Source organism: Prionailurus viverrinus, chromosome X, assembly GCF_022837055.1.
Source record: "Prionailurus viverrinus isolate Anna chromosome X, UM_Priviv_1.0, whole genome shotgun sequence".
Taxonomy (NCBI): domain Eukaryota; kingdom Metazoa; phylum Chordata; class Mammalia; order Carnivora; family Felidae; genus Prionailurus; species Prionailurus viverrinus.
This window is the reverse complement of record NC_062579.1, coordinates 80,479,618-80,498,989: the sequence shown is the minus strand read 5'-3', so window position 1 is coordinate 80,498,989 and position 19,372 is coordinate 80,479,618. Positions and strand designations below refer to the sequence as shown.

The 19,372-nt window shown below is 37.6% G+C and overlaps 2 protein-coding genes across 7 annotated transcripts in view; both read left to right on the top strand.

Moving 5' to 3' along the window:
- The window catches only part of NUP62CL (nucleoporin 62 C-terminal like), a 79,870-nt gene extending 74,438 nt beyond the window's left edge, over positions 1–5,432 (top strand). For both annotated transcript variants that reach the window (XM_047845012.1, XM_047845011.1), the window contains one exon: positions 4,534–5,432. In XM_047845012.1, the coding sequence (XP_047700968.1) occupies positions 4,534–4,554 (21 nt within the window). In that variant the 3' untranslated portion in view covers positions 4,555–5,432. The remainder of the gene's footprint in view (positions 1–4,533) is intronic.
- A 4,351-nt stretch (positions 5,433–9,783) lies between these two features.
- The window catches only part of RBM41 (RNA binding motif protein 41), a 64,507-nt gene continuing 54,918 nt past the window's right edge, over positions 9,784–19,372 (top strand). For 3 of the 5 annotated variants that reach the window (XM_047843811.1, XM_047843810.1, XM_047843814.1), the window contains exons 1-4: positions 9,837–10,143; positions 13,033–13,149; positions 13,727–13,919; positions 14,211–14,415. In XM_047843811.1, coding sequence (XP_047699767.1) covers positions 9,920–10,143; positions 13,033–13,149; positions 13,727–13,919; positions 14,211–14,415 — 739 coding nt within the window. In that variant the 5' untranslated portion in view covers positions 9,837–9,919. The other 2 variants (XM_047843815.1, XM_047843812.1) reach the window with 2 other exon arrangements.

Sequence of the window (19,372 nt, the reverse complement as noted above, 5' to 3'; positions counted from 1 at the left end):
TTTTCTTTGGGAAAAGGTCTTTATTTTACCCTCACACTTAATTGATAGTATTGGCTATCAAAATCTAGCTTCCAAATAATTTTCTCTTAAACTTTTGAAAATGTTGTTCACTGTCTTCTAGCTTTGAGGGTCCATTCTGACTCTCGAAACTTTATGTGACTCCTTCATTTTTATGTTTTTTTTTCCCTATGGAAGTTTTCAGGATCTTACCCACAATAGTGAAATTTCAGATAATGTACCTCCATGTAGGTTTAATTCATCCACTGACATGGTATTCAGTGAGCTCTTCTATCAGAAGAAACTATCAGTTTGGGAGAATTTTCTTGAATTAGGTTTCTGCTGCATTTTTGCTAAATTTCTCAGATAAGTACTCAGCTTTTTATTCTAGTCTTTCTATTGATCTTACTTCCTGTCATAATTTTTATTTTGCAAGAGCTTGTGTTGTTTTATGACTTGTGTGTGTGTGTGTGTGTGTTAAATAACATCCAGTTCTTATTTCATGGATTCAGTATCATCTCTCTGAGGATATTATCGATTTTTAAAAATGTTTTATTCTTCCTGGGTTGTTTCTTTCAGTTTTTTTTTTCTTTCTTATATTAGAGGCATTCCTCAAATATCTGATGATTCTTGGTTGTCCATTTGTATTCAAGAATGAGACACTAAATTGTAGATGGGCCTTGCTGATTTACTATAGGATAATTTGGCAAGAGCTTTTCGTTGGAGAATCTCCAACCATTACCTTTAGGATTTTTCTCTTCAGTTGATCATATTCTCCAAAGAAGAATCTTCCAACACTTGGCTAGAGATTAATAAACCTAATGGTAAGCCAGTGTTCTTGGAATGGTTAGAGAAGGGACCAGGGCTCAGTGTTCACCTTGCAGTGAACTTCCATTTAATCCCAATTTTTGGTACAGATTCCTTGTCCTTAGCTCTACCTGGTGTCCCTGAGCCACAGCCCATCTGGTTTTCCCTCTCTAAAAAGTCCTTTGCTGGGCTTGGGTAGGGAAAATCACCCAGATGTAGGATGTGGAGGAAAAGAGGGGTCAGCTTGTTAATCATTCATATTTCTGCTTACAGTCCCCCTTTCAGCACCACTTTGAATTACCTAGTTCTGCTAATTCCAAATAATTTCTAGCATTCTACCACCATTACCATCATTCTTTGCTAACATTTATAGGTGAAAATAATATTTCCCTTGTTTAATCTGCATTCCTCTGGTTACTAATAAGGTTGAGTATTTGAAAAATGTTTATAAACAATTTGTATTTCACTTTCTAAGTTGCTTATTGGTGTCTTTTGACCATTTTTTCAGGATATTTTTTTCTCCAACTGCCCCATTTGTTTTTCTTTTTTTTTTTTAAATTTTTTTTCAACGTTTATTTATTTTTGGGACAGAGAGAGACAGAGCATGAACAGGGGGAGGGGCAGAGAGAGAGGGAGACACAGAATCGGAAACAGGCTCCAGGCTCTGAGCCATCAGCCCAGAGCCCGACGCGGGGCTCGAACTCCCGGACCGCGAGATCGTGACCTGGCTGAAGTCGGACGCTTAACCGACTGCGCCACCCAGGCGCCCCCCCATTTGTTTTTCTAAGAGGAAAATAAGAGGCGTACCATAGCAGTATTTGTGAAAGTACATTGTTTCCTTTCACAGTGAATTTAATATTATCTATTAATATTTACACGTAATACTTAAAATAAAAATAACTATAGAAAAAGCTGTGTTAGGGCTTAATGACCAACTCACTTATTTTCATAATTCTCCGTGAACGTCTTTTATTTATTTATTTATTTATTTATTTATTTATTTGAGAAAGAGAGATCACAAGTAGGGGAGGGGGAAAGAGGGAGAGAGAGAGAATCTTTTTGTTTCTTTTTTCAAAAAGAGAGAGAGAGAGAATCTTAAGGAGGCTCTACACTCAACACAGAGCATGACATAGGGCTTAATCCCATGATCCTGAGATCATGACCTGAAATTAAGAGTCAGACACTCAACCGACTGAGCCACCCAGGTGCCCCTACTATGAAAGTCTTTTAATCTTTAGCTAAAATATTTGTAAGTAGGCTAAAGTGAAGAAAACATCTGTCCCCTCAACAGAATGGGACTGGCTGGGAGCAGTTTTACCAGAATCTTCTGGGGGGGGGGGGGAGTGGTTTTTAAGAAATACCTTAAACACACAAATTTACCATCTTAACCAATAGCTGTTTAAAGCTTAAGAGTTGTGCACACATCAAATAGTCCATTTGAAAATATTTTCATTGCCCTAAAAAATTCCCTCTGGCCTGTTGGTAGTTGATCCCTATTCCTACTCTGGACTCAAGGCAACCACTAATCTACTTTTTGTCTTTAGAGGTTTGTATTTTCTGGAGAGTTTATATAAATTGAATCATATTATATGTGGCCTTTGTTGTCTGGCTTAATGTTTTCAAGGTTCATCTATGTGTAACATGTATCAGTAATTCATTCCATTTTATTGCTGTGTATCATTCCAGTGTGCAGACATCCACATTTTGCTTATGTATTCATCAGTTGATTGACATTTGTGTTTTATTTTCCAAATATAGTTTTGCTCTTATATTTAGGTCCATAATTCACCTTGAGTTGAATATCCAATTGTCTGCACCCTTTGTTGCAAAAGCCTGTGTTTTCCCCCACTGAATTGCCTTGTCACCTTCATCAAAAATGAATTGACCATAAATATAAGTTTTATTTCTGGACTTTCTTACTGTTCCATTGATTTCTATGGCTATCCCATGCCAGTATTACACTGTCTTGATTACTGTAGCTTTGTAGTAAGATTTAAAATTATAAGTGTAATTCTTGCAGTTCATTATTCTTTTTCAAGATTGCTTTGCTGTTCTGGGTCCTTTCCATGTAAACTGTAAAGCTTTTCTATTTCTACAAAAACAGCTGGCTGGAATTCTCATAGGGATTCCACTGAATCTGTAGATCAGTCTTTGGGGGGTTGGCATCTTACCACTATTGAGTCTTCCAATCCATGAACATGGGATATCTCTTCATTTTCTTAGATCTTCTTTAGTTAGATCTTAGATCTACTGCCCTTGGCAGTATTTTCTAGTTTTCAGTGTACAGGTCTTATACTTCATTTGGTAGGCTTATTTCTACTGTGTTTTAATTCTTTTTGATGATGTTGTGAATGGAATCATTTTCTTAATTTCATTTTCACATTGTTCAGTACCACTAATTTTAATCTCAAAAAGTGTATAATGTATTTCCCCCAAATTTTGGCTATTACTAGCATTGATCTATATAGTATATAATTTCAGAGGTCTGCAGGAACCAATCACTGATGCATATCATGGAAACTGAACTCTGGGCAGTTGAGTGCCTAGATGCAGTTTTTGCCTTCAAATAATGAAACTTCTAAAAAATTTAAAGTATGTTACTATAGGAATAGTCCTGAGAATTCAATTTGAAAACATGACAAAATGTTTATAGTAAAGCTCTCTTAATAATGCTGGCTTGTGTTCTTGACATTTCATTGATTTTTTAAATTTTTATAAATGTACTCCTTTGTACTTAATATGTATCAATCAGCAAATTAAGTAGATTTTCTTTATGTTGACAGTTCTGGCCTCAAGTTAATGGTTTGTTAGAGTGCTCATTTGTGTTTCTATCACATTGAAAAATGTTATTTAGGGGTAAAAATTTGCAAGCTGCAGTTATTTCAACAAAAAGGAGATATATTTTGCCAGGCTCAACATACACTGTTTTGGTAGCCTTTCATTAGGCAACCATCATTTAAATTACTTGTTCTTAAAGTGTGATCTTGCAAAATGCCTGTATGTCATAAGATGATGTATTGTTATACTTTAAAACTGAATAACATTGGGGCTTTTCTAATTGGGTGAAGAAAATTAAAGTATATTGTTTCAAATTTTTAGTTTTTCTCCTAATGTTTTTCTTAAGTCTTGGGCACCAGCCATTGCTTATTGGCTAATAAGCATTAATGAACACTAAAACAAATGGCCAACTGCACATTAATAGAAAAACCTAAGATTATCATGCTTACATTGACAACTTATTTTTACTACAGAATGTTAGTGTTTTATATGCTAAAGTTAATGGTATTTTCTGTTGCTCTGCCCCTGAGCAAATTGAAGACCACCAAGTTAAATAAATCCTTAGAAAGAAACAGAAATGTGAATACACTCCATGTACTAATTCACTTATAGACAGCAAAGACCTACCAAAATCTATACCTCAATTTAATGACCACCCTGTAAAGCACTTTTAGGCTGTAATGAGTAACACGCAGTTCTCAATTCTCTTCAACAGAACAAAAATGTCATGTAGACTGTTATTTACCTGAAAACTACAGAGAGCAAATCAAGAACAGTCTTGTCCACTGTTTCCATAGTTTCTAAATAGACGATTTCCCCCCTTTATTTTCTAATACTTAAAGCTATTAAAATCAATGTTTTATAAATCATATGTTGAAGGGAGAATGTAAGTTATTATGTTCCTGGGACATTTGACCTTGGATTAATGATTCATGACTTTTCCTCCTGTAGGCATGTTGCAACGGAAGGTAGAAGAGGTAACACAGGTTTTTGAGGATCATCATCACATGGAGCTGGAACGCAGTGTCAAGATTGCTTTTGATTGAATGACCATATCTTCAGCATGTTCTTTTGGGATTATATATCACCTACAAATTGTGATGATGTGAAATAGAGTAGTATTTACAATTATTACTTAATCTTTGGTTGCAATAAAGTGTGCACGTTGTTGGGTTTTTTTTTTTTATTTCAATATTAGGCTGTTGAGAATTATTCTGTAGTTTGGCTTTTCATATTAGCAAACCAGAACTATATTTGCCTTCTTTACCAGGCTGCAACCTATTAGATGTCTACGCTGTGTGTGTAATTTTATCTTATATTCTCCTAGATTCCATATTCTACCAGCAGCACAACATTGTCCTTCTTACTCTAACCGGATCATAGAGAAATGTTTGACGAGAAATAGATGCCCAACCAGTCTTTACTGCGTGCCTCTTAACTTTCAACATATAGTGCTAGATACTGTAGTCTTTTTCCTCAACGGAACATAATGTCTAGTTTGAGATAAAATTAATGCCTATCTGTATAAAAACAATATAGACAATACAAGGAAGTGTGTGAATTACAGAAAGTGTGCTATAGAGATTCAGAGAAGAAGAGAAGTTAGGGTGGATTTGGGCCTTGAATTAGGTTATTTTTAAAAGGGTAAGGTTTAGGCAACTCATTTATTTTTGATGTATAGATAACCTTATTTTATTTGGCTTTAGCATATGATTTATACTTGTTGGTTTTTGTATATTTGTTTGTTTTTCAAGAAAAAGCCTTGTTCTTAGCTTGGCAATAGTCTGATCTTTCGTGTTGCATGTTTTACGTAAGGCATAAATAAAGATGATATTCTAAAAAATAAAAGTGTAACATGAAAGTAAACTTACTTAAAAGTTTTTGAGTGACTAGAGCTTAGTTGTCTATAATTACTGAGATAAACTCCTGTTATACTGACCATACATGACCATCCTGAGGGGTACACATTATAGGAAGAAAATATTTTTGAAATGAGTATTAGTGGTTCTTACCACCTTATAAGTAAACTAAGTATCAGAGCTTAAATGGCCTTTTTTTCCTACCCAAACTTCTTACATTAGCAGCTTATCAAGTAAGTTTTGTTATCACTCAAAATGTTAGACTATGAAAATAATCCAGAGACCAAATATTTTGTGGATGATTTCTGTAGGTAGAGAACATTTGGGTATAATTTTGAGTACTCTCTAATTTTCAAGTCCAGTATTATTTCTGTTATACCCTAGATAAAGACATTTTCCTTATTGTTTTTGGAGCTTCAACTCCTATAAAGTAATCTGTGTGTAAGTTAAGTTCTACATTCAGTAAAAGGTACAGAGCATAGTAGAGGAAACACCGGACTTAGTCTTGTCCCTACTTAATTAACTGGAAAAATAATTTCATTTTGGGCATTATCTTTTATATATACCATGAAAGAGTTTAACCATATTAATAAGGCCTTCCCAAGTGAAGGAAACTAATTTTCACTTCTCTGTAATTTTGTGATGCTTTTATATCTTTTCACTAACAGTAAATGCTTACTGTAAAAGTTCCTCAGTGAAATAAAAGGGGAGACTAAAGTACTACTGAATTTGCACTGGGAGTTCTAGGGTTTTTCCCAGGACATAGAAGAGGCCAGTGGATGGAATGTGGATTCCAGATCAATACAGTAGCATCGTAGGATTTACTGGTAGATCTCAGTGTACTGTCTGGAATCTGGAGCCTTGGACTAACTCATCTCTAAGGTTCCTTTGGACTCTGGTTCTAACATATGTTGAAAAGACATTGTTGACCAAATATTAATTTAAAAAATCACAAATAACCCATTTTAAGGCAAGATTTTTGTGAGGTACTGGAGTCTTGAGCCTCTCCTGGCAGTTAAAGACCAGCCAAGATATTAGCTGAAGGAGAGTTCTTAAATTTGACACTTCTCCAGTGATTATCTACTTTTTTTTTGTCCTTTGAAAAAGATGCTATATTTATTTTCTCTATAACAGCATTTATGCTATCTCACTTGGGGAATTTGAAAGACATGCACAGTTGATTACTCTTAATATTGGATGAGTGATGCTATCCCTCTTCTAGAGAAGACTTGGTTTTTGCATCTTCTTCCATATCTGGAAATTATAATTGCTTCCTAATGTATTCATCAGAAGTGTGCTGCGAACAAAGCATCTCAAAAGGACAAACACTGAAAATATGTCTATGTTAAGGAAGAACTTCTGGCTTAATTAAACGAATCTTATTAAATTGTCAGAAAGACAAATGAGGCATATTTTTCAGTTTGTCATAAAATCTGGGGTGAAATTGTGAAATTACCTAATGCTAAGACCTCTGTGCCCATGAATACCATCTAGAAATCTCAAAGCTTTTTATAAACTGCCTCAAAGCTTTTTATACACTGTCTCCCTTTTAAAGTGGGGAAAGGCATGCTGCGGGAAATGGAATAGCTATTATTCCACAGTTAATAAGTTTGGCAGAGCTAGAAATAGCCTGATTTTCCTTCTAGTGCAATTTTCTGAATGTTTGTCCCTTGGTACCTACCACTGGGACCGGCTACAGTTATACACAGGTACAAAGAGTACTTCCTAGTGACCTTGCTTTCAAGTTGCAATTCCATCCTACTTGTCTTTTTAGCCATATATTCTCCACTTATCCCACCTAGTGGATTCATAATGTAGTGTGTATCGCTTCTGTGCCAATAGGATATATATCTTCTTAGAATTGTCTCCAAGCCTGGTGTAATGGTCAGTATATAGTGTTTGTTCTGCTCTTTGCCACTTTCCCAAGGGGACAAACACACCAGCAACTCTGGTGAATTTTTCCATCAACTTATTGATCAATGTGTCCATTGGACAGTTTGGTTAAGCAGCAGAATTCGGCCCTACTGTCATATATAGGATTTACCTAGCACAGGCTATGTGTGGTGTGACCCACACTTTCCCCATGCTTACATTGTGTCTATGCTCTGTGCCAAAGCCACAAAGTAGTGCATGTTATATCTGCATTCATTCACCTTTGTACTTCAAGGGCACAGTCATTTCCACATAACAGGTTTTGGATAGCTCAAATACTTGCCATGACATTTTCAATCTGTAAGAAGTTCTTAGGATAGGAAGTACAATGTCTTCCAGTAGCTGCTCTTTGGTCTTATCCTCTAACTTGAGCATGGCAGTATAGACAGTTTGAATAAGTCCTGCTGGATAACAGAATATTTGCTCATAGATGACCACCTATCAAGTGACTTTAAAACCATACTTTTATATAGCACTTTACATCACCCTGTTCAGAGGTAATATCCCAATTTTACAGATGAGAAAACTGGCCTAGACCAGTTAAAGAAACTTACTGAAACTCACATAGTCTTGTAACTTGCCAAAGCAAAAATTCAAGTTCAGACTGCCTACTATGTTATATTGTTGATAACTGTGGGAACTGAGAAATCCAAACAGTATGACCCCCAAACCCATGATCTTTTTCTTTTTTGGTTCTGTGGTATAAGAAGGGTTCCCTTTAATAATAAAAATATTACTGACTAGGCAATATAATCATGTGTTTCAAAATTCAAAGGGTACAAAAAGTGAAGGGTTTTTTTCCCCCACTCTTGTCCCTAACCATCCAGCTCCCCTACCTGGAAACATTCACTTATCACTTGTATATATGTTTTCCCAGAGGTATTTGTTTCATTCACAAGCAAATGCATACCTATAATCCCCTCTTTTTTTTTTTTTACTCAAATGGAAGCATACTATAGATATTATTCTGCACCTTGCTATTGCACTAGATATATTTTAGATTGCTCACTAGCAGTCCTTAGAGAATGCTGCCATGCTTGGGACTGCTGCATAGTTTTCCATTAAATGGATTTATTACATTTGTGGGTAATTAAGTTGTTTGCAACATTTTGTTATTAGATATGATGTTGCAGCAAATAATTATATATATACATATGTATTTTATATATACATGTATGAAATTTATACACATACATATATATTTATACATATATAAACATATAACACACATACTTGAGGATGCATAGTATTGAGAATACTATTCATAGAGGTTGAATTTCTGCTCTAAAGGGAGTGGGCATTTATGGTTTCAATTGTATCCTCATGCTGCCTTCCATACATGTACCAATTTATGTTCTTACCAGCAGTGTAATGAGAGTGATTATTTTCCCATGATCTCAACAAAAGTAATGTGATCTGAAACTTTAAAAAAAGAAACTTTTTTAGAACAGTTTTAGATTTACAGAAAAGTTGCATAGTACAGAGTTCTGTATACCGCCACTCAGTTAACCCTTGGTGTTAACACCTTATATAACTGGCATATTTGTCACATGTAACAAATCTTATTAACTAAAGTGCAAAGTTTATTCATATTTTTTTAGTTTTTACCTAGAGCCCTTTTTCTGTTCCAGAGCCCCATCCAGGATACCACATTACATTTAGTCTTCATGTTTCCTTTGGTTTCTTTAGTTGGCAGATTCTCAGACTTAACCATGTTTTTGATGACCTTGTCAGTTTCAAAGAGTCCAGATCATGTATTTTATAATCAGTGTACTTTGAAATTTACATCTCACTTATAAGTGAGATTAGACATCTTTATTTTCCAATACTTAGGGACATTTGTATTTCCATTTCTGGGAACTTAGAGCGCATGTTCTTGACCACTATGTTATACCTCTCTCTTGATTCAACACAATTACCAATAAAACATTCACAGGCCTGAATTCACATAGACTTCAAATTCTCAAGATAGGCAGTACAATGTCTCATAAGCCTCTGTAACAGAGGAGTACCGTTAGTGCAAATTATGTGTCAAACTTGTGTCTGATAACTGGCTACCCTGCAGAGGATGGACTAAGGGCCCCACTGGACACAGAAGGTAGGCCAGATAACAAGTCCTTGAAAGCAGAAGCAGGGTTGATAGGGACACATTGAAGGAAAAGTAGAGGAGCCAGGATTTGGTGATATTGATTGAGTCAGTCAAGAAGTCAAAGCTTTATGAGCTGGATATTTTGGGTGTTGTCCTTAACCCGTAGGAGAAATATTTGAACTTACAATACACCGGTTATTCAGTAGGTACTCTTGTGTTTCGGTTTCTTTAGCTCTGCGTGACTACAATTCCCAGAGCCCCGCACTCCACCACAATCCCCTTAGAGTCGGCCGCACGGAGTTCTGGGACTTGAAGTCCGCGGCCTGTTCAGCCAAGTTAGAGATAGGGGCCTGTGGAAACATGAAGAGGTAAGGGCTTGTCTGAGAGCAGGCGGCAAAGGGAGCTCTCTTCTACCTTTTAACATTGAAAATAGATTTTATGACTTTGTGTTTGGGGTATGTCACGTTCTCGGGATGCGGTTACGTGTGAGCTGGAAGACAAAGGAGGAGGGAGGAGGGGAAACGGGCTAGATAGGCCTGCAGGGAGAAGTTCAGGAAGGGCCGCCGCCGCCGCCGCTTCCCGTAGGAATGCCTTGCCTGCACGGGCATCTAGGCCACGGCGCCGGCCCCAGGAGCTGCACGGATGCCGTGGCTTCTTACAGCTTCAGAAGGACCCACCCAGGTAAAAAATAAAAATAAAAAAAGAGTGTTGGCCGACTGATGCCCAGCGCCGGAGAAACCCAGGCCAGCTCCTCCCTGTCCCGCCCTACCTCCACCTTATCCTCCGAAAGGGGCTCGGGGTGGGCGCCTTTTTTCTTTTCTTTCTTTCTTTTTTTTTTTTTTTTTTCCAGTGTTTGTGTACTAAAGAAGACTTCTTTGGGCCTCGAAGGGCATGTAGCGCTTTCAGATCTTAACGTAAGCTACTAATACACTTTGTGTCTAAAAATTTAGACGGAAAGTACAAAACCGGCTCCACGAATCATAGGAAAAGCACCGCTGTAAGCAGCTCCCCCTACTGGTTCTGTAGGGAATGGCACCTTTAACTTGGCTCGTCATTGTTGAAAGCCTGAGCTTCATAATTGTTTGACAGCACACAATGCTTTTTGAAAAAGATCCTCCTTAAATTGGTTTTGGATTCACTGCAAAGTAGAAAGATCACTCGGGAATAGGACGGTTCATTTAAAGTTCTTCTGATATTATGCTCTCCTGTACTGTCAGTTTCTGCATCTTTTAAAAAACCGTTTCTGATTTTCCCTGCCTCAAAATAATTTTTAAAAAATGCTTATGATGATATATTTCGTATATGAAAAATTATATATATATACATATATATATATTCAGTTTAAAGAATAGTAATAGACTGGCACCCACCACAGGCTTTAGAAATAGAACATTAATTAGCAGTATCTTAGAAGTCCCTTCCCTGATTGCTTCTCCTCCCTCTCCTCTCCCTGAGGGGACCACTATCCCGAATTCGGCGTTAATCCTTCCCTTGCTTTTTTAAAAAACTAGGTTTGCCACATATGAATTTATGTGCTACTTTCATCCATTTTTCAACTGTATGTGAATGGACACATATTGTGTGAATATTTCTGTGACTTGCTTTTTTTTTTTTTCACTCCGCGTGATTCATGGGCACTGATGTAGTTAGCTATGGTTTATTCCTTTCAAAGCCACTTTAAACTTAGCAAGAACTTTCAGAATTTTAAATAACAAATACAAATTTAGATACTTAAAAGGAAGTTTTTAAAAAACCTGGGCCTGAGGATATTCTAAAATTTTCTAAAATAGGTCTCAGTCTTTCTAGAGCATGGGAATCTTGCTTATAATTAGGAGAGCTGCATCATAACCCGAATAGTAAAGGATTATTACATAAAGAAGGTATTTAATGTTTGCTTTTCTCCTGGAATTAACTCATTTTTGTTTTTTGTCACCTGTTGTTGTATACTCCACTGGTCCAGCTATTTCTTCACACTCTTTTTTAAAATTTTTTTTTAACATTTATTTATTTTTGAGAGAGACAGAGTGCAAGCGGGGGAGGGGCAGAGAGAGAAAGAGAGAGACACAGACTCCGAAGCAGGCTCCAGGCTCCAAGCTGTCAGCACAGAGCCCTACATGGGGCTCCAACTCACAAACCGCGAGATCATGACCTGAGCTGAAGTCGGACACCTTACCGACTGAGCCACCAAGACGCCCATTTTACTTTTATAATAAGAGTTTTCAGCTATTTAGGGTTGACTAGCTTATATTAGCATTGCCTAGATTTCTACACAGTAGTGCGTAAGCTATAAAATGTTATGACCCTCTTTGCATTTGTTTCTATACTCTCCTTTGGAGAGTGCCTCCTCTTTCACAGCTCCAGATCCTGCCCACACAGATGACTTGAGATTTCCATCTTCAGCCTCAGACTCTCGTCTATATAATTTTTCCAGCTCTCACTTTCCTGTTAGCCAACCTCACTTATACTGGCACCTCTGAGTCAATATGTCTTTGAAGTATTCCTGATACTTCATGCTGGTGTTTCAGTTGTAATGGGTAGTTTGACTCCACATGGCTAAGGCAACATGGACTTTCTCATTTCCAAACTACTTATTGCTTCTTGGATCTTCCTCTTTCCTTTATTGGTACCATGTTCTCTTAAGTTATACAGCTTGAAATTTCAGGGTTATCTTTGACTTCTCCCTTACCCCTACCTTCAAAAGGCTTCACTCCTCTAACTCCCCACTTTTCTGTTCCACTGTTACCACTCCAGTGTATACTTTCATCGCCTTATGCTTGATAAATTTAAAGAGTTTCCTAACTAGTCCTTCTGGTTTCTTTCCTGTGAATCCACAAGGCATATTGTAACCACATTCATTTTCCTAAACCATCATTTGTATCATGTTACTTAACTGCCTAATTGCTTTCTAATACCTATATAGGAAGGTCCAGGCTCCTTAGTTGGTGTATGTAAGGCCAGTTACAATCTGAGTCTAATTACCCCCTCAAAGATCATCTCCCAGTGCTCATATGTGTGAATGCCAGCTAAATTGAACTTCGTATTATTCCCCCAGAACATATTTCTGTCTCTTCTTACTCATTCTCCCTGATCTTTCCTTCATCATACCCATTCCTTCAAATGCCAATTTAAGAATTACCTTTCCAGAGTCTTCATTTTATCACCCTAGCTCCCAAGTATCTCCTTCTATATGAACTCCTACTAATTTGGCATATCCTTCTTTGTATTGCTCTTCTCTTCTCTCTCTACCTCCCTCTCTCTCTCCTCCCCACCCCACAACAGGCACATGCATGTAACATGTACACACATGATGTTTCTCCCTAAATAAATTGCAAGCTTCTTGAGGATGGGGACTATGTCTTGAATATCGTCGACTCCATCAGTACCTAACACAGTGCATTGTGTGTAAGTGGATATTTAGTCAATGTTTGTGGGATGAATGATAAAGGGCATCAAATAGTTAGAAAAGTGTCTTCAAACAAATGGGTTCACTACCAGTAGATAATATAAAGAATATACTTTGAGACTCACTGTTGCTTCTACTTTCTACATATATTCTTATATCTACTCCAGGATAAATAGCTGTGTGAAGAGTGGTGAGCATGTCCTGGAGGAGTTGGAAACAGAAGGCGAGAGGCAGCTGAAAAGCCTCCTTCAGCATCAACTTGATACCTCTGTCTCCATTGAGGAGTAGGTATTGATTTTGCAAACAGGTAGAGTATCATAGACCCTTACCTCCAGGAAGCAGATCCCTCTTAAAGCCTGGATGGAACACTCCTCTCCCTCCCCACTTTCCTTGGCCAACTTCTACTTATTAGGCAACATTTTGCTTCTGTGTCTCTTCCTCTGGGAGGCCTCCCATATCCCACTAAGTCTGGGTTAAGTACCTTTCCTCTGTCTTCCCTTAACATACCTAGCATTTATAACCCAATATGATCATTGCCTGTTTACTTGCTTCTCTTCCACTTTTCTTCTACAAAGGCAGAAACCACTTGTGGTTTTTTTACTGTTAAATCCTCAGTACCTAGCCCAGCGATGTATAGTAGGTACTCAATAAATAAAGATTTGATCCAGTCGTTTATTGGTCCTGGGTGTGGGGGAATATTGATGGACTTCTATATCATTGCATGGTTGCTTCAACCTAGAAATAGGACATGAGAGAGAAATTGCTGATGAGTTTCATTGGGCCTCTTCTAATGGTGAGCCCCATTTCTGAAAGCTGTGGTAACTTGAAGATATTCTTACTTTCGTCCTGCTTGTTCTGTAGATGTGTGTCTAAGAAAGAGAGCTTTGCTCCCGGTACTATGTACAAGCCCTTTGGGAAGGAAGCAGCTGGGACCATGACTTTGTCCCAGTTCCAGACACTGCATGAGAAGGACCAGGAAACTGCTTCTCTTCGGGAGCTAGGGCTCAATGAAACAGAAATCTTGATCTGGAAGAGCCACGTTTCAGGTGAACAGGTGAGTGGGACCTTTTTTTCCCCTGGAGAATAAAGAGCAAGATCTCTTCCTTTGGCCCTGAAAACCTTTTCATGTTTAGTTCTTACAAAAGTGAGCTTTCTGTTGGATTCTTCTTTGGTTTCTGTGCGAGGAACCTTGCTAAAGAGCAGCCCTTCCTTGACTTTTTAGCTCACACGTCTATGAATGATCATTCCGTGTCCTACATTGTCTTCTTTCTTATCTCAGACATTAGACCATCACTTTTAGGGTGTATCCTCTATGATATATGTCATCGCATTTCTCTGGTTCCAGAAGACAAGACTGAGGGCAACACCTGAAGCAATACAGAACCGTCTTCAAGATATTGAAGAAAGGATCTCGGAGCGTCAGCGCATCCTTTGCCTGCCACAGAGATTTGCCAAGAGCAAACAACTGACCCGGCGTGAAATGGAAATAGAAAACTCTTTATTCCAGGGAGCTGATCGGCACTCCTTCCTCAAGGCTCTTTATTACCAAGGTATGTGATCGCCACTGACTTTGACATGCTGTTTCGCTGAGAGGAAGATTTAACAGCAGGGCATTAAATGTGAAAAGTTAGTGAAAGGAGTAGGGGAGAGAAACTATCACTGTCCTTGAGGAATGCAGAAAGCCCCATGACAGAGACAAATATGTACACAGTCAGTTGTGATACAACATGGAAATTACTGTTACAGAGATGTGAATAAAATGCTACGGGAGTGCAGAACACAGAACAGCTCAGTCTAGTTGAGGGGGGAGTCAGGAGTTGACATTTGTACTAAGTCTTGACAGCTCAACAGTCAACTGTCAGGTAAATAAGGGGCAGGGGGCATAACAGACAGTAGGTGAATAGGAGCAGGTTTGTGGAAGGGCCTGGTGCATCTAGGGAACAGTGAAAAGTTCATTGTGGCAGGAGGCATAGGGCACAGCAGGGGATGAGAGAGAGTGATACTGGAAAGGTAGGTGAGGCTAGATTGTGAAGGGTCTTTGGTCTGAACTATAAATTAGCACAAAGTCTATAGATAAATGGTGTGTGTCTTAACCAGAGAGTATTCGTTTAACAGATAAGTTTTGCTAGGCACTGTGGCAGGTGCACGGAAGCTTAAGAAATCATTACTGACTTCTAGTGAGTAAAGTTCTGGTTGGAGCGAGAACCATGTAACGTTTAGTAACAATGCTAGATGCAGTTGTTAAGTGCAGTTGGAGTTCATTGGAGAGAAAGGCCTCTGTGCATTGGCATGACTGAAGAAGGCCTCTCAGAGGAGGTAAGATTTAAACATTCCTTTAGTACTACCTATTCCTTAGTAAGGAGAAGGAAAGGCATTTTATTTGCAGTTGGTGGTGTGGGCACACCAGCGTGTCTAAGGTTGTTGTGAGAGACAAGGTTAGAAAAGTAGCTAAATGTTTTGAACTTTATTTGGTTAGTTATTCAGTTACTTAGTTTGGATATGGTTCCAGGATTTTGAGCCAGGAGTAATGTGATAAAAGCAGTATTTGAAAATGATTAATCTGGTTGCCCATAAACAGGATGAGAGAGAGAAAGAACTGGGAGCAGGGAGAATGATTTAGGAGGTCTTATAGTCATATAGGCATGAAGATCTAGACTAGAATGATTGCAGTGATACTGGAAAGAGAGGCAGGTATGGTTATAAGAGACATCACCAAGGAAGAACTGGTTAAACTTATTGCCTGAGAGTGAAGGAAGAGGGTCAAAAGAGAGGTCAAAGGTAACCCAGCTGTTTTAGTCTGTGTGCCTTTAACAGCTGGCAAAATTAAGAAAATCTTTATGAGGAAATTCTGACGGAAGGCTAGGAGTTTGATTTTAAACATGTTGAATTGGTAAGAATGGCAGCATCATGAAATACCCATACTGAGGAAGCCGTTGGAAAAGCAGGAGTAAAGCTCAGGGGAGAGGTCAGAGCTGGATACACAGAATTGGGAATCATGTACGCTTAGGTGGTACGTAAAGCCCTGAGAACAAATGAATGCGTTGTTACAGGCAGAGAGAACATAGACATGGAAGAGCAGCAGTGAAGGAAGGAATGAAAGAACACGTGAACAGGCTTTTGTGGAGAGACCTAGCCTACTGATTAAGAACATGGGCTCTGGTGGCAGACTGCTGGAACAATCCTGGCTCCCCCACTTACTAGCTTGTTGTAAGATGTTGGGCAGGTTACCGCTCTATGCTTCAGTTTCTTCATCTTGTCAAATGAGAATAGAAGTAGTGTCTATATTATAGGGTTGTTAGGAGGCTTAAGTGAGGTAATAACATGTAAATCACTTAGAGTAGTACCTGGTATTTGGGGTGGGTGGGTGGTGTATGAATCTGTTCTTTTTCTTATCTTTGAAACTCCTTGCTTTAAACCTTCACAGCATACCACAAAAAGACAAGTGCAGACAAGTACATGACCTCAATGAAGAGGAAGATAAAATTAGGCACAAAAGGCAAGTCGAGAGTTTTCTTACAGTGTTAGCTTTAGGAATGTAACATAGGGTCCCAGACTTCTAAGTTGAGTGCTTATTTAATTCCATATTCAGTATATGACAATGTTTATAGGAAATGATCCAGAGGGAGCATATTATCCTGATGTAGAATATTAAAGTGAGGAGTTAGTAGAAGTTGTAAAATTTTACATTTAGTGTTGTTGATTTTTTTCTCTATACCTGTAAGTTATTGTATCAGACGTAAAGTGAACTTAATGATTTTTAGATCCTGTTTCACAACTAATTCTGAATATTTTTATTAATCACTAAAGTATAACTATTGATAATATGATAGTAATATTTTCTTTTTAAAATGAACTTACAATAAAATTGCCTGGTTTTTTCTTTTTTTTTCTTGGTGTACAATTCTATGAATTGTAAATCATGTAAATCATGTAGATTCATGTCACCACCACCACAATCAGGACAGAAAACAGCTCCATCCCCCTAAAAGTCCCTCATACCATCCATTGATAGTCACCCCCAACTCCACCCATAATCTCTGGCAATCCCAGATCTGTTCTCCATTACTGTAGTTTTGTCTTTTAAAGAATGTCACATAAACAGAATCGTACAATATGTCATCTTTTGAGAGTGGCTTCTTTCATTTAGTGTAATGCCTCTGAGAGTCATCCAAGTCCTGTGTATTGATAGCTCATTCATGTTGCCGGATAGCATTCCATTCTATGGGTATTCCAAAGTTTGTTTATTCATCCACCCATTGAAGTACGTTTGGGCTGTTTCCAGTTTATAGTGATGATGAATAATACTGATATGAACATTTTTGTACAGGTTTTTGTGTGAACATAAATTTTTATTTCTCTAAGGTAAATATCTAGGAGTGGGATTACTGGGTCCTATGGTAAGTGTCTGTTTAACTTTATAAGAAACTGCCAAACCATTTTCCAGAGTGGCTGAACCATTTTGCATTCCTACCAGCAATGTATGAGAGTTCCAGTTGCTCCGCATCTTTGTCAACCTTTGGTATCATCGGTATTTATTTTAGTTCTTCCGATAGCTATGAAGTAGTATCTCATTGTAGTTTTAATTTGCATTTCCTTAATGGCTAATGATGTTGAACATCTTTTCATATGCTTATTTGCTACCGTTATATCCTGTTTGCTGAAGTGTCTGTTCAAATCTTTTGCTGTTTTTTAATTGGGTTGTTTCTTTTCTTTCTGGCTTTTGAGAGCTCTTTATGTATTCCAAATGCAATTCTCCGTTGCGTATATGATTTACAAAAATTTTATCCCAGTCTGTAGCTTATCTTTTCATTCTCTCGACAGTGTCTTTCGCAGAACAGACTTTTTTTTTCATCATGGTAAAATACACCTAACATAAAATTGACCGTTTCAACCATTTTTTCAGTGTACAATTCTGTGGCATTAAGTATATTCACACTGCTCTGAAACCATCATCACTGTCCATCTCCCTGACTTTTTCATCTTCTCAAACTGAAATTCCGTACCCATTAAACACCATTCCCTTTTATACTCCCCCTTTTTGCCCCTGGCAAACACCATTCCTTCTGTCTCTGTGAATTCGACTACTTTAGATACCTCAGATATGTGGAATCCTACAATATTTGTCCTGTGTCTGGCTTATTTCACTTAGTATAATGTCTTCTAGGTCATCTGTGTGCCAGAATTTCCTCCCTTCTTAAGGCTAAATAGTATTCCATTGTATGTATCTACCACAGTTTGTTTATCCCTTCATCTGTCAGTAGTAACTTGTGTTGCTTCTACCGTTTGGCTGTTGTGAATAATGCTGCTATGAAACTGGATGTACAAGTGTCTGTTCAAGTCCCTGCTTTCAGATGTTTTGAGCATATACCCAGAAGTGGAATTGCTGGATCATATGGTAATTCTGTATTTCATCTTTTGAGGAATCACCATACTGTTTTCCATAGAGGCTGTATCATTTGACATTCCCACCAGCAGTAAACAAAGATTCCAATTTTCCCACACCCTTGCCAACACTTCATTTCTTTTTTTCTTTTTTGTAAGAGCTATCCTAATGGGTGTGAAGTGGTATTTCACTGTGGTTTTGATTTGCATTTCCCTAAAGACTGGTGATGTGCATCTTTTCGTGTGCTTTTTGGCTATTTATGTATCTTTTTTTGAGAAATGTTTATTTAAGTCCTTTGCCCATTATCTAAACTGGTTGTTTATTTATTTATTGTTGAGTTGTGGGATTTTTTTGTATATCCTATATATTGATTCTCTTATCAGATAAATAATTTGCAAGTATTTCCCTTCATGGGTTGCCTTCTCACTCTATTGATTGTGTCCTTTGATGTGCAAAAGTTTATATTTTTGATAGTCTTATTTGTCAGTTTTTTCTTTTGTTACCTATGCTTTTTGGTGTCAAAGCCAATAAATCATTGCCAAATATAATGTCATAAAGGTTTTTTCCTATGTTATCTTCTGAGCATTTTATAGTTTTAGCTCTTACATTTGAGTCTTTGGTCTATTTTGAGTTGATTTTTTTGTATGAGTTATAAGGTAAGGATCCAACTTCATTTTTTGCATGTTGATATCCAGTTTTCCCAATACTACTTGTTGAAAAGATCGTCCTTTACCCATTGAATGTTCTTAGCTCCCTCTCCAGAATTCATTTGACCATAAATACAAAAGTCTGTTCCTAGGCTGTCCATTCTATTCCATTAGTATACATGTCTGTCTTTATGCCAGTGTTACACTGTTTTAATTATTGTAGATTTGTAGTAAGTTTTGAAGTCAGGAAGTGAGACCTCCAACTTTGTTCTTCTTTTCCAAGATTTTCACCGCTTAGGAACCCTTGAGATACCATATGACTATTAGGATGGATATTTCTATTTCTAGAAAAAATGTCATTGGGATTTTGATAGAGATTACACTGAATCTATAGATCACTTTGAGTAGTATTGACAGCTTAATGGTATATTAAGTCTTCAGTCCATGAACATGGGGTATCTTTGCATTATTTGTATC